The sequence below is a fragment of the Rhinatrema bivittatum genome, chromosome 1, assembly GCF_901001135.1.
Source record: "Rhinatrema bivittatum chromosome 1, aRhiBiv1.1, whole genome shotgun sequence".
In the NCBI taxonomy this organism is placed as follows: domain Eukaryota; kingdom Metazoa; phylum Chordata; class Amphibia; order Gymnophiona; family Rhinatrematidae; genus Rhinatrema; species Rhinatrema bivittatum.
The window spans coordinates 227,546,615-227,573,784 of NC_042615.1; the positions used below are offsets into that span (position 1 = coordinate 227,546,615).

Genomic DNA, 27,170 nt, shown 5'->3' on the forward strand with positions numbered 1-27,170 from the left:
TTCACGTTTTGCACACCTTCCAGGGTGGTCTACCCTGTTGCAGAATTTGATAGTCTGGGAAAAAAAAGGCAACCTTTTCCCGGCAGTCCTTCCGTGATTATAGTTTACAAAAACGTTGAAGGGAGCCAAACGCAGGGCTGATCCCTGCGGCACCTCACTGTAACCCCCCTCTTTCCCCGGCTCTTAATGGGGGCCTCGGCAAGAGTGGGCGGAGTCTTCAGCCCCGGTAAAGCCAGGAGGGGGAAGAGGCGGCTTCTTTGCCCCGATGGGGGGGCCTGGGAGGGCTGCAGGATGGGTCTTGGAGTCGTTTTAAAACCCTTGCAGATGATTTTGTGCTACGTAGCTCACGCGCTACTCTTTCAACCAAGAAAGCGAACCCGGCAGGGGCGGCGGCTGCTGCTGAAGCAGGTTTGGCAACTCCGGGACTTGGCCAGAACCCACGAGCGCCTGTGGCTGCAGTGACCCGGTTACGCTCGGAAGACTCCTGCAGCAGGGCCGTGCCTGCTTCAGTTATCCGGGAGAGGAAGTGCTTTGGCGCAGTCCTGTGACCCCGCTTCTCTCCCTCGCGGGAACGCGTCGCAACATCTTTTTACTTCCTCCTCCGACGCCACTTTCTTCTGGTTCACAACGGAGCGCTTCGAGGAGGGGCGAGCAGCCTGCGACTCTGCCCCAGGCCCCGGGGGAGGGGAAGAGCTCGGGCTGCGCTGCCCCGGGCGCTGTCTGCACGCAAAATGAACGCGCAGCCCATCCTGGGCAGTTTAAACGCGCTTTGTTTGATAGGTGAGTGATTGGTTTTAAGTTATATTTTTGCATGTTTTGCATAGATCCTGTTGTCTATTGTTTATTTAAACTCCCGTGCCCAACAGAAAGGAAGATTTCAGGGGGGAGAAAAAGGATGGCGATGCGCATTTCTCCGTTGACAGCTTTATTTGTCTTTCTTTCTTTCTTTTGTATAAAATGTGGAGGGGGAGGGCGAAAGAATAACTTCATACTTCATACCGTCACGCTTTATTTTTTTACACTCAAAAAGAAGAATGCCCTGACATGAATTAACAGTTTTGAGTCCCGAAGGGTTTTTATTTCATTCATTATTTTTAATTCGGAAGTTAAGAGCGTTTGGAGAAATTGGAGGCATTTGCTTTCCCCGCGCTGGCTAGTGCAGACTTTCAGGAAAGTGAAGGCATGGAGAAGAGACGGCTGAAGGGGGATATGATAGAGGTCTTTAAGATCATGAGAGGTCTTGAACGAGTAGATGTGAATCGGTTATTTACACTTTCGAATAATAGAAGGACTAGGGGGCATTTCATGAAGTTAGCAAGTAGCACATTTAAGACTAATCGGAGAAAAATCTTTTTCACTCAACCCACAATAAAGCTCTGGAATTTGTTGCCAGAGGATGTGGTTAGTGCAGATGGTGTAGCTGGGTTCAAAAAAGGTTTGGATAAGTTCTTGGAAGAGAAGTCCATTAATCAAGTTTACATAGGGAATAGCCACTGCTATTAATTGCATCAGTAGCATGGAATCTTCTTAGTGTTTGGGTGCTTGCCAGGTTCTTGTGGCCTGGTTTGGCCTCTGTTGGAAACAGGATGCTGGGCTTGATGGACCCTTGGTCTGACCCAGCATGGCAATTTCTTATGTTCTTATGTAAGGAGATGTCCCCCCATTCACCCTTTTGAAGACAAGACTATGCTTTTATACAGTGAAACGTAATGGATTTGCATATCTGTATAGTAAAGAAAAAATAAATTTTACTCGGACTCCTGCACACTAATGTCTATGTTGAAAAAAACACATGAACAGAGCAAAAATGTTTAAAATGACCATCATAGTTGTGCCAAAGGACTGTGTCAGTTGCAGATGACTGAACGTAGGGTGTGAGAGGTATAATCCTGGGTCATTGAAAGTAATACTGTCTCATTCACAAAAAAATATCATTTGCAGATTTTTTTTTTAATTTTTAGATTTGCCAATAAAATGATTTAAATGAACTTCTGTAATACTTATAATAACTTGAGCATTTATCTGAGGAGACTCCAGGTGTCGAAAATTGTAAGCCATAGAGGATAAAATGTTGCTCTGAAGTTGTTTTTGCAGGCTATAGAAAATCCACTCCTATGCTGCAACATTTGGAGAGCATAGACTGCCTCAGGGATTGTACAAATATCCAGAAATGTCCTTCATTGTGTGTAGTCCACAACTGAGCAAAAAACTCAGATCTCTATCAAAAAAGAAAACATTTTTGCATCAGCACCTTACATTGATAAAAAAAAAGACACTTAGCTAAATCAAAACGGGTGCATACAAATTGTTGCAGGGACCTGAAACTAAAAGAATGGTTAAAGACCACTTAATCAGGTAGGGAGCACAATGGAGTTGTAAAATAATCAAAAGACTTACAAGGGAGGAGCTCTTAGTAACTTATCTGCATAGCCGAGCCAGCAAAGATGCTCTCAGCAGCTAAACACAAGCGACGCCGCAGCAGATGCTTTTCAAGGGCAAAACCGCGGGAAGAATGGAGTTGTCAATCATTGTTCAGAAAAAATAGTGTCAAAATGATGTGCACCTGTTGAATCGATCATTTAAACCTAAGGGCACAACTGAATTGAGAGAAGATCTCCAAAAATATTCACGCTTATTGGGGACAGATGTGATTGTCTCCTCCTCGTGATGACAGCGGTATCCGTTCTAATATGATTCATTGCCGTCCTGAAACTCTCTGGCCCTGAGCAATACAGTGTTGGACAGTGGGCGCATAAATGTCTTTAGTGCTAAGACAGCTTCGGTACTCTATCACAGTGGTTCTCAACCTTTTTTCTGTCGGGACACACCTGATAGCTAGTTCTCACATGCAAGGCTAAATGTAAATGTACATTTTGCATCCACAGGAACCCCACCCCTGACCCTCAGCAATGGGTATAAAGCAGAACTAGAACATTCCCCATACAACTCACCATACAAAAAAGATATTTGGTATTATCTCAATAACAGCGAAACAAACTCCTTCTACTATTAGGCTCATTAGCCCTACTTATAAAAAGACAGCAGTTCACCAGCAATGTATGTCCTATTGAGAGAACACAACAAATAAGATGAGGTATTTTATTAGCCTACATGCTAACTAAATACTTAACACACAAAACTGACCTTCACTATGTAAAGAAATACCACAAATTACAAATATGGAAACAGAAAATGGAATGGAAACTGAAAAAAAAAAAAGCCACTCTGCATGCAGTACAAAACTGGAGAAATGGAAACAGGAATATAGCACCTAATATAGTCCCAGGATCTGCAATAATGCACACAAACTAATCCCCACAAAGTTACACCTGCATTATGGCATGCACTCAGATGGAACAACACTACAAATATTGCACCCAGACCCTAAACACCAATACACCTCCAATTAGGGAAAACAGAAAAAGCCAAGTTGCTATAGATCCCCACACAGAAATAATTGTAAAACTGTATGAATAAATGTTTCAAAACAGCTGATGAACAGAATAACATCTAACAATTAAAAACTTTTAATTATTAAAAATTCTCCAAACACCAATAAAATATTTCAAAATAGCAGACACATCACATAATACCCAATAATTAAAATGGCAGGCAATCAAGAAAAATGAACTTAAAAAGCTACCTTTACTTACCCTATCTAGCAGTTCTCCTACTCCTTTCCCATGGAGGCCACACCAGAAGCAGCAATAGCGGCTCTCGCAGTCCTCTTCCTTAGGGACCACAACCTGTCTCTGTCTCTCACATGTCACCTCCCTGACCAGTCTTTCTCAATCACACAATGCTCTCTCTCTTACACACTGGCTTTCACTCACACACACATACATACATAGGCTCTCTCACTTACATAGGCTTTTAATCACACATGTGCTCTCTCTCACTTACATAGACGCTCAATCACACCATTACACAAATGCACTCTCTTATACACACAGGCTATTAATCATACATACATACTGTCTCTGTCTCTCTCACACATACAAATTCTCAATCACACTTACATACATACTGTCCCTCTCACACACACACAAATTCTCAATCATACTTACATACTGTCCCTCTCACACATTCTCAATCACACTTACATACATACTGTCTCTCTCTCTCTCACACACACAGATTCTCATTCACACTTACATACATACTGTCTCTCTCTCACACGCACACACACACACAGATTCTCATTCACACTTACATGCATACTGTCTCTCTCACACACACACAATCTCATTCACACTGTCTCTCTCACACACACACATTCTCATTCACCCTTACATGCATACTGTCTCTCTCACACACACATTCTCATTCACACTTACATGCATACTGTCTCTCTCTCACACACACACATTCTCATTCACACTGTCTCTCTCACACACACATTCTCAATCACCCTTACATGCATACTGTCTCTCTCACACACACATTCTCATTCACCCTTACATGCATACTGTCTCTCTCACACACACACACACACACACACACACAGATTCTCATTCACACTTACATGCATACTGTCTCTCTCACACACACACACACAGATTCTCATTCACACTTACATGCATACTGTCTCTCTCACACACACACATTCTCATTCAGACTTACATGCATACTGTCTCTCTCATTCACACTTACATGCATACTGTCTCTCTCACACACACACACATTCTTATTCACACTTACATGCATACTGTCTCTCACACACACACACACACATTCTTATTCACACTTGCATACTGTCTCTCACACACACACATTCTCATTCACACTTACATGCATACTGTCTCTCTCACACACACACACACATTCTCATTCACACTTACATGCATACTGTCTCTCTCACACACACACACACACATTCTCATTCACACTTACATGCATACTGTCTCTCTCTCACACACACACATTCTCATTCACACTGTCTCTCTCACACATACACATTCTCATTCACCCTTACATGCATACTGTCTCTCTCTCACACACACACACACACACACACAGATTCTCATTCACACTTACATGCATACTGTCTCTCTCTCTCTCACACACACACACACATTCTCATTCACACTTACATGCATACTGTCTCTCTCATTCACACTTACATGCATACTGTCTCTCACACACACACACATTCTTATTCACACTTGCATACTGTCTCTCACACACACACATTCTTATTCACACTTGCATACTGTCTCTCACACACACATTCTCATTCACACTTACATGCATACTGTCTCTCTCACACACACACACACATTCTCATTCACACTTACATGCATACTGTCTCTCTCACACACACACACACACATTCTCATTCACACTTACATGCATACTGTCTCTCTCACACACACACACATTCTCATTCACACTTACATGCATACTGTCTCTCTCACACACACATTCTCATTCACACTTACATGCATACTGTCTCTCACACACACACACACACATTCTCATTCACACTTACATGCATACTGTCTCTCTCACACACACACACACACACATTCTCATTCACACTGTCTCTCTCTCACACACACACATTCTCATTCACCCTTACATGCATACTGTCTCTCTCTCTCACACACACACACACACAGATTCTCATTCACACTTACATGCATACTGTCTCTCTCTCACACACACACACACACACACGCATTCTCATTCACACTTACATGCATACTGTCTCTCTCATTCACACTTACATGCATACTGTCTCTCTCACACACACACATTCTTATTCACACTTACATGCATACTGTCTCTCACACACACACACATTCTTATTCACACTTGCATACTGTCTCTCACACACAATTCTCATTCACACTTACATGCATACTGTCTCACACACACACACACATTCTTATTCACACTTGCATACTGTCTCTCACACACACACACATTCTCATTCACACTTACATGCATACTGTCTCTCACACACACACATTCTCATTCACACTTACATGCATACTGTCTCTCTCACACACACACACACACATTCTCATTCACACTTACATGCATACTGTCTCTCTCACACACACACACACATTCTCATTCACACTTACATGCATACTGTCTCTCTCACACACACACACATTCTCATTCACACTTACATGCATACTGTCTCTCTCACACACACACACACATTCTCATTCACACTTACATGCATACTGTCTCTCTCACACACACACACACATTCTCATTCACACTTACATGCATACTGTCTCTCTCTCTCACACACACACACACATTCTCATTCACACTTACATGCATACTGTCTCTCTCACACACACACACACACATTCACACTTACATGCATACTGTCTCTCTCACACACACACATTCTCATTCACACTTACATGCATACTGTCTCACACACACACACACACACACACACACACACAGATTCTCATTCACACTTACATGCATACTGTCTCTCTTACACATAAAGGCTCTCAATCACACACACACACACACAATCTCAGATACATATGCTGGCTCACTCTCCCCACAGAACTAGCGGCAGCAACAGCTGCCTCCTCTTCCAGCCCTTGTGGCCTCAAGAAAGGAGTTCCAATGGCCACGGGGCTGACGAAGCTCCTCTTCTTCAGGCCGATGCTACACACACTTTATCTATCATGGTCTCTTCTTCCTGCGCATGCGGCCGCTGCACTCCACTTCCTCTTCCAGGCCGTGGGGTGGGGAGGGCGGGAAGTTGCGTTCTGCCCGGGCTATCAGCATTTTAAGCCCGGGCGGAGAAAGAGTTCCCATTTCGCTGGGCTGAGGGAGCAGCTGGGCCAGCGGAGGACCATGAAGTGTAGCAACACACTGGTTGAGAACCGCTGCTCCATTAGATGTACTCTAATGATTCCTGATGTACGACCAATATAAATCTGACTTACGATCAGTCCGGTTCCAAAAGTAAACCACTTGTCCAGTCCAGGGAGGGTTGCCACCACTGGCCTTGCATAGTTGTAACGCACATGTCACAAGATCCACAACTATTATGTCCCAGCAACGGAGAATCAGGGGGGCGATGGCTCAGGAAGAGCAGCTCTCTGATATTGGTGCCTATAGTATAAGAAAAAAGAGGCAGATTTTGTGAAAACAGAATTAGGACTCAATACACGCCAATACCGTTTATTCAAAGATGTAGTGTTGAGAGCCATATTTGAAAACTTCGGGGCGCATGCCACCCTGACCATCGACTCTTTGGACTCCTAATGAATTAACTGTAAGCAAATCTGGCCCTCAGAAATGCACTTCGGACTGTCTTTCCAGAGTATCTTCCCTTAACGAATCTGCGAGTAAGCTCAGCCGATTGAAGTTTAAATTCTTCTGGCTCAGAACAAATGCTCCGGAACCTAAAAAAACTGGCTGACAGGGAGGCTGCACATAAGTAAATTGTTCCTCTCCATACTTTTATGAAATAAGGTGATTAATAATTTGTGTCTCTTGCCGGCAAATCAAAATATCCAAAAATGACAGCTGATTCTGGTTTGAAGGTTAATGTAAAGCATAAATTAACATCTTTTGTGTTAAGCCACCAATACAATTCAAATAGTTGTGCTGCTTAACTGGTCCACATGAAAAATGAGACACTATTACTTTTTTGTGAATGAGACACTATTACTTTAAATAACATCAGTCATCTGCAATTGAGGCAGGCCTTTGGTGCAATTTTGATGGTCATTTAAAAGGTTTTTGTACTTTTCTTGCATTTTTTTTTCAACATAGACATTGGTATGTAGCAGTTTGAGCAAAAATGTATTTTTCTTTGACATATATTTATTTTACTCATGGGTTTCTCTTAATAGTAACCTGTGTAGTGGCAGTGTTACAAGATAACAGATTAGTAGTTGGAAGTAAATAACGAATTTCCTTACCTGGACAGAAATGCGAATAACTGCTTTTGACCATAAAATGCAACTTTCTGTGTGTTGGGTTTTTGTTTTGTTTTTTTAACTTTTTATGCCAGGATATGGTGTTGCTGGTGAATCTCTGTTTTTTTTTTTTAAAGGGAGCATGTGGAGATGGGTGCGATTTTATTTAAAAGCGATAGTTTTAACTTTCTGAAGACTTCTCTTAAAACAGCAGTAATAGTAAAAAAAATAATAATAATAATTGAATTGGGAGATGAAGCAAGGTTTGCTAAAATCTCACTTTTTTTTTTTTTTTCATTTTGACTTTTATTTAATTTGAGACTTTTGCATTAAAATTGTTGTAAAGTTTCTTTTACATAGCCGCTCACACCAACCTGAATGTAAGCTTATTGGGAGCACCCCAGTTGGGTTGATTATCATCAGAGCCCCCATGCGTTCTCACCTTGCAGAGGGAGCACGTGTGGCATGAGCAGCTGGAGATCAGGCTTCAGAAAGGAGTAGCATTTTCTTTCAAGCATCTGTTTCCCCGAGTTTCCAGCTGACCCAGAGCCGGCTGCTGCTGATACAGCCCCCATGAGCTTTCATTTGCAGCCACCTGGGGTTCTTTGCCTCCTATTTTACATCCCCTCGGTACTCATGCAGCCCGGGTCATTTCATTGGACCCTAAATCTGGTCATTAAGTGACTTTGTAACCCCGGGAGCAGAAGCGCTGGCCGGGAGAGCTTGCGATACTGAAAGGCCTGCAATCGGGTGACAGGAGAAAGAGGAAGCAGCTGTGGGGAAAGGAAGCAGGGCTTTCATTGTCTCCTGCCTCTGCTTCAGTTCTGCAGCCAGCTTGCCTGTCTTGCTCCTCTTGTGTTCAGGATGGTAGCCTCATGTCCTCCCCCCCCCCCCCCCCCCCACCCCCTTTCCTGTGCTGCAGCAGTGATGGCGCACGTCTCCTTTTTGCTTCTCCAGGTCAGATTACGGTACCCGATGAGGAGCCTTGGATCTCCGGCTTCCTGCAGTTAGGGTTCCTGTGTTCTGTGTGTGGTGGTGGTGGTGGTCCCATATACCCCTGGTGGAGAACCTGCTGTCCTCGACCTCTCTCCCCCATCCACAGTGGATCCCTGAGCCTGCCTCCATTCTCCTTTCTTCCCCCACCGCAGGCTTGGAGGACTGTGCGCTTACCTCTGCACGGTCTCCTTCGCTAGCTGGCTTTTAGTCTTCTTGTGTGGGGGAGCCCGTGCTTCAAGGCCTGAGACCGCAGGCAGCCAGCAGAGGAGACAGAGATGGGTAATCTCCCTCTCCTCCTGGAGGGGGGGGGGGAGGAGAAGGGATGAGGGCAGGTCCCAGGGGTCAGTGAAGGGAGGGAGGAGGAGGAGGAGGCTGCACTGATGTGAAAAAAGTTAAACAGAAAAAAATCGCCCCTTCCCCAGGGAAATTTTCAGCAGAGACCCACAACAAAATCAGATTCTTGCTGATTATTCCATCAGTGTGGGGGGGGGGAAAAAGTGAGACTACGTTTGAGTAAAAAAAAAAAAAAGCAGAATGCCAGAAGTATTTTTTCTTAGCTGCCGCTCTGTTTTATGCATTGACTTGCAAGGTAAGGCCTGAAGAAACTGACAGTAACTAAGCAGCTACTTAGCTTTTCTGATCTTGAGTTACAGCTGCTGCCTTCTTTTAAAGGGATGCTGGAGAGCAATTCATGGGTCGGGGCTGATTCTGTGACCTGCCCTTAGCCTAGAGACACACAAGTTACATTTTTTCTGCCGCTGGCGCAGAGACCACGTTCTTCAGTGGCAGAGACTGTGAAAGGCAATCTTTTTAAGGTCCGATGAACGTGAAATGGCATTAGAAATGTGTGGGGTCCCCTTGGACTGGAGGAAATGAATGGTCTTTGAGTCCTTAGGAGAATAACAACCCTTGGTGAGTTTGGTGGCTGTGAGGCAACTCTCTGAAATCTTGTGGGATGACGGAAATGAAAATTGTTACTGCTATAAATTCAGTCTTAAAGAAATACCATTGCAAAAGCAATCAGAGTGGTTTGGAAGACTATGCATGCCCCTTGTGAGGGGATCTCTGTCACTTCTGCAGAAAGCTGCCCCATGCCGCCTCGGGGGGGGGGGAGAGGGTGGGGGCTGGCTCTCTCTTCAGGGCATCCTGTTGGAATGGGAGAATGCGCGGAGGCCATGCAGGGCGTGACAGTATGATTTAAAAAAATAAAATAAAATTTGCTAACCTATTGTGGTGGCTCTGCAACCCTGACTTCTTTCCTTTTATGAAAGAAAAGTTGAATCGTTACGGGGAGAGAGCAGTGGTGCAAGTTCAGACAAAAGTTTCAGAGAGGGCTATTTCTTCCCTTCCCCTCCCAGGGAGTGCGTGAAAGGAACGGGCGGGGGTCTCCCTCCGACAGCAGGGTCCCCTCTGAGCCTCAGGCTCTTGTGGTGAAATGGTCAGAGCCAGCAAGCCCCTGTAGAGGTGGGAGCAGTCTGGTCCCCCTCAGATTCAGGGTGCTGGCATATATAGTCAGGGGGGTTACAGACCTAGCAGCGCCTTCTGCTCCTGGACCCCCTCCACCAGCCCCTTGCTGACTCCTCCCCCCCCCCTTCTAAGCCTTCTGCCCTCCCCTTGCCTCATTCGGCTGGGTGTGGGGGGATATCACCTTCAGCTGACAGCGGCAGGCGGGGAATTCAGCACAGGGCCTGTGAGCTGCTGCTTCCTGGCAGGCCCTGCCTCTCGCACGGGTTCCCTTGCTGCAGGAGGAGGAGGAGGCTGGGGCTGCTGCAGAGTCTCGAGTGCTAGCCAGCCAGGGCGGCCGCCTGAAGAACAGCTGTTCTGGAGCCCCATTCCCCATGATGACTGGTCTGGGGGGGATGGGGAGAGAGAAACTTCATGCATGCTAAGACATGTTAACCTCAGTGGGGTTTTGGGGGATTTTTTTTTTTTTTTAGAAGTCTCAGACCACAGTAAACTAGGACTTGAAAAAAACCCAACCAAAAACCAGGACTGGAGCATCCTGTCAGAGCTGATCTTAGAGGGGTTAGGTGTTGACGTGCAACGCTGTATAGATGGTTGTGTCATTGAAATTCAGGAGCAGTATTTAAAAAAACATCTGTAGCAGGACCTGCAATGGGGATTTAAAAAAATAAATCCCCTTTTTAAGTAAATTAGCATGGTAACCTTTTGACTTTCTTCATAAATAATTAGTTAATAAGTTCAAATTGAGCGCTGAGCTTGTCTCTACATGGATTTAGTTAATCATGGTAAAATACTATTGAAAAGCTATTTCTCGCAGTCTTCACTCTCTCTCTCCAAACTCTGTCCTTGAGCGCTGCAACCCTGTCTGTTTTTTGGGATTTCCGCAGTGATTATGCACGAGATCTATATGCATACCGTGGAGGCAGTGCATGCAGATACATCTCATGCATGTTCACTACAGAAGTCCCTGAGCTTTGGCCCTCAAGGACTGATTTTGTGGCCCCTCTGCTCTAAAATCCTTTGTGTTGAAGCTGTCTAAATGCAAGGCAGTGTTTCCCATCCGGGTGCTGGAACCAGGATTACTGCAAGGAGTATGCATAAAATATATTTGCATGCATTGGCCACCCATTATATGCAGATATCACATGCATATTCATTATGGGTATCCTGAAAACCATACGGTTAGGTTGGGCCTCCAGGATCCAAGGGGAGTAAGGGGTCGAACATGGAATCCATAAGACCCTTTCAGATGTTCTCCGCACCCCCTGCCCTTATTCTTTTTGTATGCTAAAGTCCTTAGATAAGACTTCTTATTCTTGGTACAGGATGCCTGTAAGCTTTACAGTCTGCGGTGCATGTAATAGAGATGCAGTGAGTTACTTCCTTTATGGGATGTGGCCTTGGAAATGAGCTGTAAGCCTCTCCCATCTCTCTTATTTCATTTTGGATTTTTATTTTCTCCTAAGCCTTTGTAGATTTTTTTTTTTTTAACTAGATTTATTCTGGATAGGGGGAGAGTGTGCAGAGAGCACTTTAACAAAACAAAACAAAAAAAAATCTCTCTTTCAGGTCTGGTTGTCGCCCAAATGACCATCGTTCCAGGCCCTTCCACAACCACATTATCACTGTCAACTCCATCCATAGATACGAACTGCAGCGCGGTGAACACATCTTTCTGTGAAGTTTGTCTTCCAGGCATGTTTTCTAATAATGGTAAGATTTCTTTTCCCCTTGATTTTTTTTTTTTTTTGTGAAGAAGGGGCATGAGGGTGACGCTTCCATCTTGTTCTTTTGATGTGGCACAGTCTCTCGGACCTTCTACCTCCTTCAGGTTAGACCTAGAGGCATCTATCAAGAGCTGCAGTCGCTTCCAAAAGCAATGCAATACTGGAATCTGGACGTGTTCTCAACAGAAAAGCATTCATTCATCTCATCACGTTGAATTATTATTTTTTTCTGTTGAACTAATGTTACGTTCTGTGTGTCTTGAACAATAGTGGGCCCCTGGGTTGTGGTGAGTGAAGACTCTGCCCACAGGGAGGAGCCCTGTGGGCTCTTACCACAACAGGCAAGGTCTCAGCAGTGATGGACAACAGAGGAAACAACTTTATTTATTATACAGGCAATGGTGATCCGAGGAGCGGATCATTAGAGTCAGTCCCGAGAGTATGACCTATAGCTGGTTGGTCTGAGTAGTAATCCTCAGCATGGAGTAGTCCGGTGAATACCTTCTCTAGGCGTAGCTTGTGCTGGCAACTCCGGTAGTGGTCCACAGCGCGGGGTAGGCCGGAAGCCGATGGGATGTTGCACAAGACTGGAGGGATCTGGTAGTGGCCCACAAGCGGGGGTAACCCGAGGATCCGTGCCACAAAGGTAGAAGAGCAGGAACTGTACTCACGCCGGTACTTTGGAAGTAAATGGAGGATCAGTCATTGAGGAGGTCTGAACAAGCACGGCGAGGGTCGTCCGAGGATGATGCAGGATCTCACTGGAACAGAGAAACAGAAAGTAATGGCTCTCCGAGGAGCGGATAGCCCTGAGTGCGGCAAGGCCCCCGAGGAGCAGGTACCAAGGTCACTCAGTAGGATAGCGAGACGGAGTCCCAGTGTGGCGGAATATAGCAGGACAGGAATCCTTGCTAACTCGTATTGCAAGAGATCTGAGCTTAAGTATGGTAAGCGGATGACGTGCCTGCCTCCCATTCTCACTTCACACACTGCCAGACTACTTCATTTACCTCCTCTTCCTTTACTGAAATCACAGAGGAGGAAACTGCTCATCTTCTCTCCTCCAGACTGCACTGAGGAGCTCCTGCACATGCTCCATCTGGTGCCATCATATGACAACACCCTCGTGTCATGGCTAATTCATCCTGCTGTCTACAGAGAACACCTTTAACGGTAAGCAAACTTGCTGTATACACATGACCAACACTGTGAAGGAAATTCTGGATATAGGATGAAGATGGTAAATTTTCAGGTGTAAATCCCAAAACCTCTTGGAAAAATTTTTTTTTAAGTTGTATAGGGAATTTCTCCAGCAACTCTGGGGAAATTGAGAAACCACAAATTGAGATGTCTAACATAATTCTCCAAGAATTCAGTTCGTCTAGAAAGGGCCACACAATCCTTCACAGTGGCTATGTTGAATTCCTGGACCGTCTCTATGGTGTCTTCAACAAAAGAAACTCTAGAGGATACAGAGTTAACCTGGGTCTGTAAATCCAACAAGTTTTGTTGGAGATTAGAAGAAAATTGATCAATCTTTAAATTTTAAAGAGTTAAGTGAAGACCCGAAGCCAGCCACAAGATCCCACAGGGCTTCCAAAGTCACCAGCTCTGGGCGAGCTGGTACTGCGAAGAACTCACTGCCTTCGATATTCCCTACCGGTCGGGAAGGTAAAGGAGGAAACAAACCCGGCCTGGGGGTAAAGCTCAACTCCGGAGCTGTTGCTCCAATCGCTGAAGTAGTCTCAAAAGTTCGTTCACAGAGAGCCCCAGCGGTGCTGAGCACGGAAGGAGAGCCCAATCCAAGCCTTAAATCACGGAGAGAAGCCCCCCCCCCCGCTGCAGGTGCCAAAATGACATCATCATCACAGGGCACTGCAGAGGTGCTCTCCGGTGGAGTTCTATGCTCAGGGGGTGGACGATGATCCGGACTCAGGGACACCTCCTCTGCCGGCAAGCACGGTTCTCCCGGACTGCGTGCACATCAGACTCCTCGGTTCCTGACAATGCTAGTGAGGACATGAAGTGGGTAATTACCAATTGCTGTGCGGAAGAGGGGAGAGGTTCTGGAGGGAAGACCCAAACCTTCCTCTTGTGCTTAGGAGGCATCTCTAATCGGCAACACAGAAAACCAACAAAAACTCAGGACAGCAAGTACCGCACGTCCTCTCTAGGTAGAATCTTTATGGGTGAAAATTCCATTTATGATGGGAAAGAGTATAGCAGTGGGGATTTACTACCGTCCACCTGACCAAATGAGTAGACAGACAATGAAATGCTAATGAAAATTAGGGAAGCTGACAAATTTGGCAGCATGATGATAATGGGATATTTCAATTACCCCAATATTGACTGGGTAAATGTAATATCAGACCATGCTAGGGAGATAAAGTTTCTAGATGAAATAAATGATTGCCTCATGAAGGAGCTGGTCTGGGAACTGACGAGAGGGGGAGCCATTTTAGACCTAATTTTTAGTGGGACCCAGGATTTTGGTGTGAGAGGTAATAGAAGTGGGGCCACTTGGACCAGATGATTTACACCCCAAAGTTTTGAAAGAACTCAAAAATGAAATTGCAGATCTATTACTAGTAATTTATAAACTAGCATTAAAATAGTCTATTGTACTTGAAGATTGAAGGGTGGCCAATGTGACGCCAATCTTTAAAAAAAGGGATCCAGGGATGATCCAGGAAACTAAAGACCCTTGAGTCTGATTTTGGTGCTGGAAAAAAATCACAGAAATTATTCTAAAGAACAAAATCACAGAACACACAGAAAGGCATGGATTAATGGGATACTGCCAGCATGGATTTACAAAGTCTTGTTTTACTGAGCTGGCATAATTTTTCAAGGGGTTAATAAACATGGATAATGGTGATCCAGTGGATGTGGTGTATTTGGATTTTCAGAAGGTGTTTGATACAGTCCCCCATGAGAAACCCCTGAGAAAAATAAAAAGTAATGGGATAGGAGGCAATGCCCTATTATGGATTGCAAACAGAGTACGATTAAAGGGTAAGTTTTCTCAGTAGAAAATGGTAAACAGTAGAGTGACTCTCTCACTTCTTGCAATCACTCCCCGCCCTAACAACAAATACACCTTTTGCATCCGTTCCTTTACTCTTTTGAGTCTCTGTTTCGCTTCTCTGTTTTTATGTATGTTATACAGCACTGTGTACGTTGTTTGTAGTTTATAAAAATATGATTTTAATAATTGTAAAGGAGCTACCTGGTCTCCCTTAGCTCCTTATATGTATTTCTTTCAAATCCTTTCTTTGTTTACAAACATAACTGTATTAATCTCCTTTCCTTTCCTTTTATTTTCTTAATCTTGAAATGGAATATCTATTTTTTTTTCCCATTTAGCCACTGAGAGTTGCTTTTGCTGTTCAAATGGTTCATGCACGAATTCTTCAGACTGCCTACCCTGTCCAGTAGGTCACTATCAACCTCTTGCTGGTCAACAGTCCTGTTTACCTTGTGTGCCGGGATATTACACTAAGTAAGTAAATGAGACCACTCCCCTGAAGATATTCATGTGTCAGTGGCAGGCATCTTGGCCAAGTTTCTTAAATAAGAAAAGAGAAAATCCTCCATATTCATTCAGACAAGAACTAAATCTTTCTCTAGAGGCAGCCATTCCATATCTTACAAGCCATTCCAACCCAAGGAGGGCTAGATAATGATACAGTAGGAGACATTAACTAGATTAGAGATTAGATGGGGTGGAGTTAGTTGGATTTTATAGAAATAGAAGAGTTACCTCAAAGAAGAAGGATTGCTACCAGTAGTAGGTGGGAAATGCAATAATCATTTGGGTTTATACATTGCCTTTCACTGTTTAGAAGTATGCGGGCACTGGTAGATGATACACCAGGTTTATGTGCAAAGAAATAAAAACCACACAGCTAACGGTCTTATTTTAAATTGGATTTGGATGTTCTCTGGGTGTGTGTGTGTGTGGTGATGGAGGTGGTGGTGGAGGGTTATGTGTGCATATCTCATTACCCTGGTATGCACAAATTGAAAATGCTGTGACTAATGCATAACAATGTGAAGCAGCTACCTTTCATCGGATGAGCTATGGAGCCAGGCACAGAAAAGTCAAATCCAGACTGGGGTGAGAGGGTTGGCTTGTGTGTGCTGATGAGATTGTACAGGGGACAACTCAGATTTGTCACATGGTTTAAGAAAAAACAACTTGCATTCCAATACTTGAAGCTGTTGTTTTCTCTAAATGTTATATTTTAAGAAAGATATAAGGCAGGAACAATGGAGTTAAAGGTTACAGTTCCTGAAGCTAAAGGCTTATTTGAACAGGTGTATGAAACATGAAATATAGAGGAGTATTTGTTCTTCATTCGGATGATGTAGTATATCTGCTGTTTGAAGGCCACTGCTATTTATGAATTACCTAGGTCAAGCAAACCCCATGGTGAAGAATTTGTTTTATGCAGTACGTGTTTGTTTCTGAGTCACATGAGTTGTTTGTTTTATGAATGTAGTATTGTTCTTTGCTTACAATTTCTTTTAGATAGACCGGTTAAAATGACGAGCCTCCCCAAAATTGAACAGGACACCGTTCTACCCCTAACCTTCCCTATTTCTAAGTTTTTGCTTCCTGTTTTACCTGCTGTCAATTGTATTAAGAACCCTGCTGCAAGTGTGCTAGTGATTGTAGAAAAACTAAGCTTCGGTGACATTTTTGTTGCCCATTTTAGTTGCTAGACTTAAATACTTGCACATTATAAGACACTAGCTTTAAAACGAGTGCACTTGCCCCCATACATGCACGTTATCGATGCATGAGCAGAGGGATGCTGGAATTTTTAATCATGCACGCATGTATTGTGAAATTCACCGGCTGCTCACAAGTGTGCTCCTAACTTTAAGAAGTTACTCGAGTGTAGCTAGAGTACGCGTCTTCCATAGGACTTTGTTGGCTTTTACGCGCGTATGTCAGCAGATTTTAAAACATGCTCGCTCGAGGCATTCCCCAGCTTTCTAATTAGTCCACCAGTCTGTCCAGTTTATAGTGAGGTCTTTCAGACCCCCTCTGGTTCCTCATTCTGCATGCTGCCCAGTTGACCCGGACCCTTCCCTCCTATTCTGTAAGCCCTAAAACGTGAGATCTACAGACTCGATCCTCATCGGGAGCAGCAGCAAAGTTCCGCAGATATCTAGTGCATGTGCACTGTGGTTTTCTGTTTTAAAATTCAGAGTTACGCAGGTAAGTCTTGGCCATGCTCCGCCTTTTTTCTGCCCTCTTATTCCTCATGCACGCATGAGTATGTATGTGTGTGTTCTGTGGCTTTAAAAGATCTGTGTGGCTCGCAGGTGGCCCATATATGCTCATAGGTGGACATGCTTTGAAAATTGATCTGTCTGGATCTGGGCATTGTCTGGAGGGAGGTAGCTTCACCAGATGCTCACAAATAATAAGCCAGTGTGGGCTTGATAGTGTGAAATCCTGCAGAGGTAAAAAAAAACAGCTACTCTTATCATATTTCTGAGACAGAGATGGGTTGTGCCTGTCTTGGGCAGCCAGTTTCTGACATTAGATTAAGCTACCAGCTCTGGAGCATAGCGTTGAACTCTGCTTTTTGGGCTACAAGTGTAATGAGCTTGTAGTTTCCTGGTGGACATTTGTATATATCCCAAAGTCACCTCTCTAAACCAGTAGCGTTTCTCATTTGGTTCAATTTGAACAAAGTTTCATAATCTTTTATTCTGGATAACACATCAGATCCATTCTCTTACTCCCATAGGTCTCAGATTGAGTAGAAAGATCCATTTAGTTCATGCTGTTCCTGGTAAGGACTCCCTGTTCACTCCTTCTCATCTGTGCCAATCAGAGATTCAACATGCATGGCCTCCAGTAATTTTCCCACATCTGATTTTTATTTAATGATATAGAACACAGCAAACATGTTGAAACATAACAATCAAAATGTTCTATCAACATTGTAACCCCTCCAAAGTAAACTTTCCAACATAAACACAGCCAACAAAGTATAACAATAGTATAAGCTTCAAACACTAATAATACCAACCAAAATTGTAAAATATACTCTTTAACACGTCTCCATATTACTACCCTCTGTAAAATATCATTCATATATATGAAATATACTCTTCATATATAATCCAAGAACTGCAGTGACCTCCCATGCCTAACCCCAGGATGCAATTCACTCAGAGAATCACAAGGACAGTAATGTGCAACACTCTTCCCAGGTGCTGGTCTGGTGGCTGAGGAGCAATTCTGTGCTCTGCCTTGCAGAAGACCCAGGTTTGACTTCTGGACCCAGCTTTCATGGCCTGTGGGTACTATGCAGCTAACGTTCACATCCCTTGTGGGGTAGGGGAGGAAGTAGTAGTGGCGCATACTGGCTGGAACTATGGTGCACATGTACCAGGTCCTGGAGGGCATACCAGTCTGTGACTTCCAGTCAAGGGCCATCATTAAGAATATGAGACATGCAATGTTGGGTCAGATCAAGAGTCCGTCAAGTTCAGTATCCCATCTCCAACAGCAGCCAGTCCAGGTCTCTAGGCAGTCTCGGCAAATCCCAAAGAGTAGATCCATTTTTTGTTGCCCACTCCCAGGGGTAAGTGGTGGTTTTTCTCAAGTCTACCTGGTCAATAATTGTTTTATAGAGTCGTCTGTCCAAATCCCTTAAACTCAGCATGTTAAATGTCTTGACCACATACTCTAGCAACAGATTCCACAGCTTGAATGTGTGTTGTGAAAATGCTTTCTCCAATTTGTTTTAAAACTGCTTCCAGTTATTTTTATGGAGTGTCTCCTTGCCTGTGTACTATTTGAAAGCATAAATATATGTTTCTTATTTGTTTGACTTGCCCGCCTCCCACCTTCATGATTTTATAAACTGAATCGGGGGGGGGGGGGGGCGGGGATGGGATAGGTAATAGCCTCAACAACATGAATTTATATGTGATGAGCACTATTGCCTACGTACTCGATTGGACGCGCATTTTGGACGCACTAAGCCCCGTTTTGCATCGGGGGTTATGGACGCGCATCCAGTCGTGTTGAGCTTGTGGCCAGCGCAAGGTATTGCATCAGCCTGTTTGTTTGCTTAGTATTGGCAGGACTAGGGAAGATTATACGAATTCTGAAAAACCTTGGGTATTGCGAATAAAGGTTCAAGGTGCCATAGCCCAATAGAGGTCAGGTAAGATTGTGATGGAAACCCTTGACAGCCACTGTTCTCTCCGCCCCCCCCCCTCTATAAGCTTCAGCCAGTTTGGAGTAGGAGCTGCAGCTAAACTCTGCTCATTTGGTGATGAACAGTACATTCCACTGGGCTAGTGGTTCTCAACTCTGTCCTCGGGCCACAAGGGTTTCAGACTATCCACAATGAATATGCATGAGAGAGATTTGCATGCGCTGTCTCCAGTGTATGGGTTAAGACACCCCCCCCCCCCCCGTATTAGGCCAAAGAGCTTGCCATAGGTAGTTTAAAAATACCTAGGGGAATCCACTTTTTAATTAAGTCCATTGATTTCCTGGTTTGTTTGCTGTGCCTTATTTTGCATTATTAAATATCGCTTCTAGTGCATGCTGGACATTAGGGATATTGCATACACATAAGAGGAGGCATGGCAGTCCCAAATGAGAATAAGATTAACCGGCAAGATGAAACATTCTGAAATTACTTTGAAAAGCAATTTGAATGCAGAAAATGTATTCTAGATATGAAGGAGTATTTCTTCAATCTCTGGGTCATGTCTCCCCTGTGCTGCTGCTGCTTTAATTTGGCATATTATCTTCAGTATAAGCAAAGCCCCTTACTGTGGCAGAGGTAAAGGCAGGATTGAGATAGGGTGGCGGACTTGCACGTTAGAAACTCATCTGCTTGCTTTTCCTTCCTCTGGATTTTGACTATACATTTACTCCTTCTTGCCTATCCTTTGAGTATAAGATTTAAAATATATATCTGATCAAAACAGAAGGATAAGTGATAGCACAAAATGAATATATTTTTTTAACAGCATCGTATGGTTATAATCAAAACAGAAGTGCAGCTGGGGAAGCCGGCACAGAGGGCCAGTTGCAACTCTGAAGGCACACAATGGGATTGGGGGTTGGGTTCCATGTGGACATTTTGAGGTAAATGCACATAAAATCACTGCTGGGCAGACTGGATGGTCCTTTCGGTCTTTACTTTTAGCAGAGTAACACGACAGCAGACAAGCAAGATTCCCTTATTTGCCATTCTGCCACTCAATGCCCTTTATAAACCACCAGTATGCTGAAAGCAGCAGGATTGAGGAAAGGGTATGTTTGTGTGCTTTCACCTCTTGTCAATCTGAAATATCACCTTTTTTTTTGCTGTTTTCCCATTAGTTTTACAGAGAGCGCTGTGTGCCGTGCCTGCCAGCCTGGGTACTACTCAAATGAAACTGGAGCAAAGGCTTGTAGAGGATGTGCAAAAGGTAAATCTCAAAGCTTTAGTATAAAATAATTCTTTGGTAAGAAAGTGGGTTAAAAAAAATCAGTCAAAATGTCAAGCACTCACTGCGGTGAAAGGCAAAACGTGATTAAGAAGATGATAACCTACAATTTTATTCTGTGGTAAATTGACTGCCAACCTGCTTGTGATTCTATGTGGTAAGAATTGCAGAAACGTATGTAATGCTGACAAATGTTTGCACAACACATTTTTGTTTTTATTTGTTTATCTTTTGCCTTTCACTGCAGTGAATACTTGACAAATTTCATTGATTTTGTTATCCCACTTCCTTTTCAGTATCTTGTATTATTACGGAATTAATACAAAACCACAGAAAAAAAATTGTAGGTTACTTTTCTGATCTTTGTGGATTGGGAGCTTTACCTAAGATTCTCATAGGAGGATACTGATTTCTTGTGATTAACAAGAACCACAGCATCTGAGTGACATTTTACTGCCTTATGCTGTCCCAAAGGCTGCTATGAGTGAAGGGCAAGCAAATAATTTTTAATGATCAGGGACGGTGCACAGGCTCCTACTACTGGTGGACATCAAAGGTCCTTGGGTCCTCTCTTATGGGTGTAGGTGTTAGTGTCTTGGCTCAACCGTACTTGCTTTCCCCTCCTCATCCAACATTGTGCACCGTGTGCTGCATTCTTGTTTGTTGCTGTACTTCCTGTTACTGCTGACTATTGTTCAAGCATTCATTGGCTAGAAAGAGCTATGGCCTTAAAGTAACTGTTGTTGCATTTGTGGATCAGTAATTATGTTTTTAGCTTTTGCATAGTATTTGTGTAGTATTCCCTAGGCTTCTACCATCGGGAAAAGAGATGTCTATGTGTGTATAGTATGTAGAGTTCCAACACTGGTAGGTTTCAGGAGTGTGTATTAATTTTGTGAGTGATTCTTAGTCCATTGTGGACCATTAGTGCTGTGGTGTGGTTGGCACAGCCTAGAGAGTGAACCCCCTAAGCCTACACCGACAGCTGGTAAACATATCCTGGGATGGGATTGGTCAGGCGCTTCACCTTTAATGACCCCTTTCCCCACGGGTTGAGCCCTTGGGTTCCAGGAGCAATGGTCCCACAGAATAAGGAGAGAGAGAATATCCAGGGCCGGGCTGGGTTAGGGCAGGCAGCGAGCAAGGAGTGGTCAAGGTCCAGGCAAGGGTCAGATCCAGAAGTCAGTCCGAGGTGAAGGCAGGAATGTGGCAAGGCAGGGCTGGCTGGGCGAGATGAGGCAGAATTATAAAGGGAAGGCAAGTTGGACGAGACTAGGCAAGGCAAGCAGGAGCGAAAACACACACTGCACAAGATAGACCTGGAGACCTGTTGCTGAGGTGCCTGCTAGGCGCGTGACTGGAGTTTAAATCCCCAGCCGGCTCTGACGTCATCTCCCGGCACCTCCAGTGATTTGCTGCCGCGTGGCCTTTATATCCTGGTGCACGCCACGAGCACAAGCTTAGAGGGACCAGCAGGAAGATATAGTGGTGGTATCCCTACCGCAATGACTGCGTCTTCGGTGCTGGCAACTCCGAGGGCTGAGTCGGGCTGGTCGCAGGACCCTCCCATGGCAGCCAAACGTAACACCATGTCTTGGCCAAAATTCTATAAAGGTGACTCCATATGTCACTGGGGGATGGGAGGGGGTGGGGGGGGGGGGGAAATGTGATGCAGAGAAGCTTGGGAGAGGCAGCAAAGGTTGTGGCTGGGGGAATCGAAGTTAGCCTTTCTTTTTGTTTTGGGAGGGAGAGTAAGTTCCTCACTGTAGAGCCATAACTCGGCAATTTACTACCTATGGCCAAGTAAAAAAGTGCACCCTTGGCCCTGAACACAACATTGTGAGGTGGAAGACTCTCTTAAATTTGTTTTTAACTTAAAACATAACACTGGCATTTATAATCTAATAATCAGACACAAATGTGACCCTTAGGTCTTTATGGATGTGATCCTTAACCTTTACCAGAACTGGCTCTTAATGTCTGCCCATCTGCTTAGTATTCCCTATTTTGTTAAATGGTGGTAGAGGTTGAAAAGAGAGTTTATGACTTGAAACCATGATGTCAAGCTTCTTTTACTTCTATTGAATTATAGGATTTCAGTTTATATTAAACTAGTTAGGTTCTTTTCTGGTTGGGGCTTCATCCGCCCGATTTGTGGCTGCGTCATCAGAGTCCTCGCTGCCTGCACTGGGATCAGCCCCTGCGGCCTGCTTGTTCGGGTCGCGGTTTTCATCTCGATCGCGGCCTTCACTTTTCTGGTAGGCAAAACATTGAAAATCGACCGTTTTGTTTTTTGTTTTTTTTTGGTTGCCATCCCTATCAATAGCGGAGGAGTTTCCTCTGTAGTATACATGCAGACAATCAGTTTCGGTGCCTGTTATATTTACTTTAATATCTGCTTTCAACGGAGCTCTCGTTTCAGACCGCCATACAGCTCGCTGACATCACTTCCTCCCCCAGTTTTTTATATTTTGCTAGATGGGTTCTGTAAGCGTTGAGTAGTGGATCAGTTTTGTTCTTGCGCCAGGATCTCTCTTTTTTTTCTGAATTCACGTTTGGCTGATCTTATGGTATCGTTGTAGCACCGATTTAGGTGTTTTGAGTTTTTTATTGCCTTTGTAATGGTAGGGTTTATTCTATCTGCTAATGCTTTGGTAATGTTGATCCATGAGTTTGTGGCTGTTTCGGAGTTTGTGTAATCAATGTTCGTGATTTCTTCTTGGAGATTTAGTTGCAGTGCTTCAATATCAAAAGGTGGGCGGTATGTGATGGTTCTAATTTTGTTTTCTATTTTGTTGGGTTTCGTGCTGAAAGTAAGGGAGGCTTGGATGAGGTAATGGTCTGACCAGGGGATTTCGGTTATTTTTGTTTGTTGCGTATCCCAAGTGTTGGTGTTGATAAAGACCAAATTAAGGGTATGTCCTGCTTTGTGAGTTGGATCCTTGACTATTTGTTTTACTCCCATTGTTGCTAGTGCATCCGTTTATAGTTTTGCATGTGGGTGTGAGGGGACGAGTGTCCATATGCAAGTTGAAATCTCCCAGGATGATTGGTTTATTGAGTATTAAGTTGGTAATGAAGAATTCTATTACTGGGGAGCAGTTTCGTTCTAATGAACCAGGGGGACAGTATACTAGGCATATTTGTAATTTAGGAGAGTTGAATAGTGCGGTTTCGAAAGGGGAACATATCTTGGAAAACTGCAGGTTTTTCTTTATGATTAACATGAGGCCTTTGCCTCTTTTCTTTTGGTCTAGGGATTGAGAAAGTTTAGTAAGTTGGGTCTTCAATTTGGTTAATTACAATGTTGTCAGTATTCTTTATCCAGGTTTCTGTGATTGCTATGAAGCCTGGTTTCTTATCAGTGAGTAAGTCTGTGAGAGTGGGCATTTTTTTTTTTACTATGGATTGAGCGTTAAATAGTCTGAATGATAGGAGCATGCATTTGGTGTAGGTTTTCAGATTCTTGTATGTAATGTTTGAGCGATTGTACTCATGTTTATTCTTCAGTTTTTGTGATTCTTCCTGAGCTGTGTTTGCTAGTCGAGGGACAGATGGATCCATTTTGCTTTGTCCATTGGATGTGCTGTGGTGGATTGTCATGCTTATTTGTTCGGTAAGTGGTCCGTAGTAGGATGCCGTTTCTTAGGTGTCTCGCATGGGGGCACATATACCATGTATTTAGCTTTCCTTGGTGCCAACGTTCACAAAAATCTTCTGAGAGGATCGATCGTTCCTTAGGATGTCTTAAAAAGGGCACGAGAGGGGCGCACAAAGGGGTATGCCCCCGTGGTCGCGCCGACCCCCCCAGGGTGCTTCAGTTCATGTGGGAAGCCAAGTTGGCCATAGGCTAAGGTATGGTTTGGCTGACTGTACCTTTTTGGAGTGGGTTCCAGGAAGGGTCTAGCTCCAATGAGTTAAAATGCTTTGTAATCCTCCTTGAGGCCACTTGTGGAAAAAGGCAGAATGTCAGATGTCTATAAGTAATGCAGTTCTTAACTTTCTTACCCTTATGGATCAGTGGGAAGGCAGTTAAAGCCCAGGTCATCATATCATACGACTGGTGCTCACTTACCACCTCAAAGAAATAGCTGAGGCAGAATGTCAGATGTCTATAAGACTGATGTCAGATGTCTATAAGACTGATACTTCACGCATATCCAGCATAGCTCTCTGCTTCAACGGCAGGGGAGAAAGACCGATACTTCACGCTTATCCAGCATAGCTCTCTGCTTCAACGGCAGGGGGAATGAAGAAAAGTAGATCTGTATACAGACAACAACCAACAAGGACTGAATTACATAGTCTGGGTAAACAAATTAGCATGGGTGTAGCTTGCTTATTGTGGCAGTTACTACCCTAACCAATTAAGCTAGATATTTCACTTAGATGCAGTTCCTACACTGCTCTCTACACTAATGGTGGGGGTGGAAGGGAAATAGAACCAAAAGGTTACTAAGAGCCAAGAGAAACAGATAAGTATGAGGAAAAAAAAAAAGTGACGAAGCTTGCTGGGCAGACTGGATGGGCCATTTGGTCTTCTTCTGCCGTCATTTCTATGTTTCTATGATTTTGGCTTATCTCAGTACACAAGAGCCGCTGGCCATATTGTTATGTATTGAGACCCAGGTCTTTAGATTATTTGTCATTTTTAAAAAAGAAAGTATTACTACATTTTGGTTTCCTCTACCCCTGACTAGGCCTACTGGGAAAAATGCATCATTATCTATTTATATTCACAGGATGATGTACTTCTTATGAGTTTTGCTTTTTATTTCCTCTTTCTAAAGGCTCTAAGTCCACCTACACAACTCTGATGACATTTCTTGAAAACAGCATAAGCTGCTGTTTTCCATTCCAAAGGAAACTCCCTTGCTGGGTTTGTTTTTTTTTTTTAGTCCTCATCTATCTTTTTTTTTTTTTTTTTATAATATCTTTATCACTGTGAGCGATGATATAACATAGAAAAAATCCAAAAACATAACCAAATGTACATATCCGATATGTAACCTTACAACTTTATAATCAATATGAGACTCTCACTTTTGTGATTTATGTTCCCTCCCATCTTCCTCCTCGTTCCATCCAAACCAACACACCATTTGAACTAACTTTCACCCCCTACCCTACTTACATTAATTACCAAAACACTATTTCAGTAAGATTCCAGTTACAACACAGTCTTCAATCTTTTCCACAGTTCAAAATATTTTTTGTGCTTCAGTAGAGATGAATGACCTAATAGCTCTCTGTCTTAACATCTCCACCACTGCATAAGTCTGCATTTCCGCTTTCCACAATAAAAATGATGGTGATTCATCAGAATTCCGGCATAACAAGATGACGATCTTTGAGGTAGTAAGAGTAACACATAAGAATTTCACTCCTGTGCTGGTAACTATATATCTTCACTAAAATTATTCAGATGTCACCTTGCCATTCCAGTCAATAGTTTTATCTAATTCATAATAGAGATCAGCATGATTTTGTTTCCAATGTACTTGTACCTTAGGACATTCAGTAAACATATGATACAAGTTACCACTTTGGTTATTACATTTTAAACCTAGATTATCCCAAAGTTGCATTTCTGCACTTCTCGTTAAATACACCCTGTGTAAGATTTTAAATGATATCTCTTTCAAGTTTGGGAACAGGTGTTTTCTAACCTATTATTAATGTTTGTTTCTTAGGTACTGTATTGTACTTAAGCACCACAACTTTGTGAAATATAAAAGATCTTGGACTTAGATCTTATACATTTTTGTGAAATAATGTTTTGGAATTAAATGCTATTTTGTATGTATTGGGTGTAATTTGATATAGGGTATTTTTTTAATTGGGTGGGTCCCCTGAGGAAGACGACTATTTTTGTTCGTCGAAACTAGGTCCTAGTTGGGTTGTGCAATATTAGGGTGGGTGGTTTTTAATATTGATGTATGTATTTAAACTACGTATTGTAATGTATATTAAAGTTCCAAAAGAACACCATTTTTTTTTATTTTCTGTGGGTATTGACAATTTAATGGTGTGGGATTGATTACCCTTCTATGTTTTACCATAAACACAGTGGAGCCGTAACTGGGGAAAGGAAAGCTAGAGCCCAGCTGATGTCTGCAGCATTGCACCACAAAGTAAATTGTGCAGGCTAGCTAGGCCTTATACTCCTAATCTGCTGACATGCTCTATGATTTGGCAAAGTCTGAATTGTGGATTTTTTTTTAATTGCATATTAGAAGTGTGTCCACAGTTACTTGAAACACCTAAATATCTTTAGCATTTAGTAGCAAGAAGAAAAAAGTAAAGTAGACAACAGAGGCGTGCATCATCATCCACAGGGCCTGAGGTTCTGAAGGGTTTTATTTATGAAAAACAATGTCTATCTTGCTTATAACACTTCAGGTAAGTAAGCTAAGTGGGTTCCCTCCTACACCCCCCATTTCATTGGAAAAATGTCTGGTTTATCTGGCCCAAAGGAATTTCAAGTTGCTATGTGACCAGTGCACTATTACCAGGGCTTATTAGCACATCTTGGCAAGATTTCACATGCTCAGTCACCTGCTGCTGACATCCATGTTCTCCCAGAAAT

At 43.4% G+C, this 27,170-nt stretch overlaps 1 protein-coding gene across 2 annotated transcripts in view; it reads left to right on the forward strand.

The window, feature by feature from the left end:
- The first annotated feature begins 253 nt into the window (after nucleotides 1-253).
- LOC115085928 (signal peptide, CUB and EGF-like domain-containing protein 3) overlaps nucleotides 254-27,170 on the forward strand; it is a 68,745-nt gene continuing 41,828 nt past the window's right edge. For both annotated transcript variants that reach the window (XM_029592476.1, XM_029592485.1), the window contains exons 1-4: nucleotides 254-780; nucleotides 11,940-12,083; nucleotides 15,467-15,602; nucleotides 20,475-20,563. In XM_029592476.1, coding sequence (XP_029448336.1) covers nucleotides 732-780; nucleotides 11,940-12,083; nucleotides 15,467-15,602; nucleotides 20,475-20,563 — 418 coding nt within the window. In that variant the 5' untranslated portion in view covers nucleotides 254-731. The remainder of the gene's footprint in view (nucleotides 781-11,939; nucleotides 12,084-15,466; nucleotides 15,603-20,474; nucleotides 20,564-27,170) is intronic.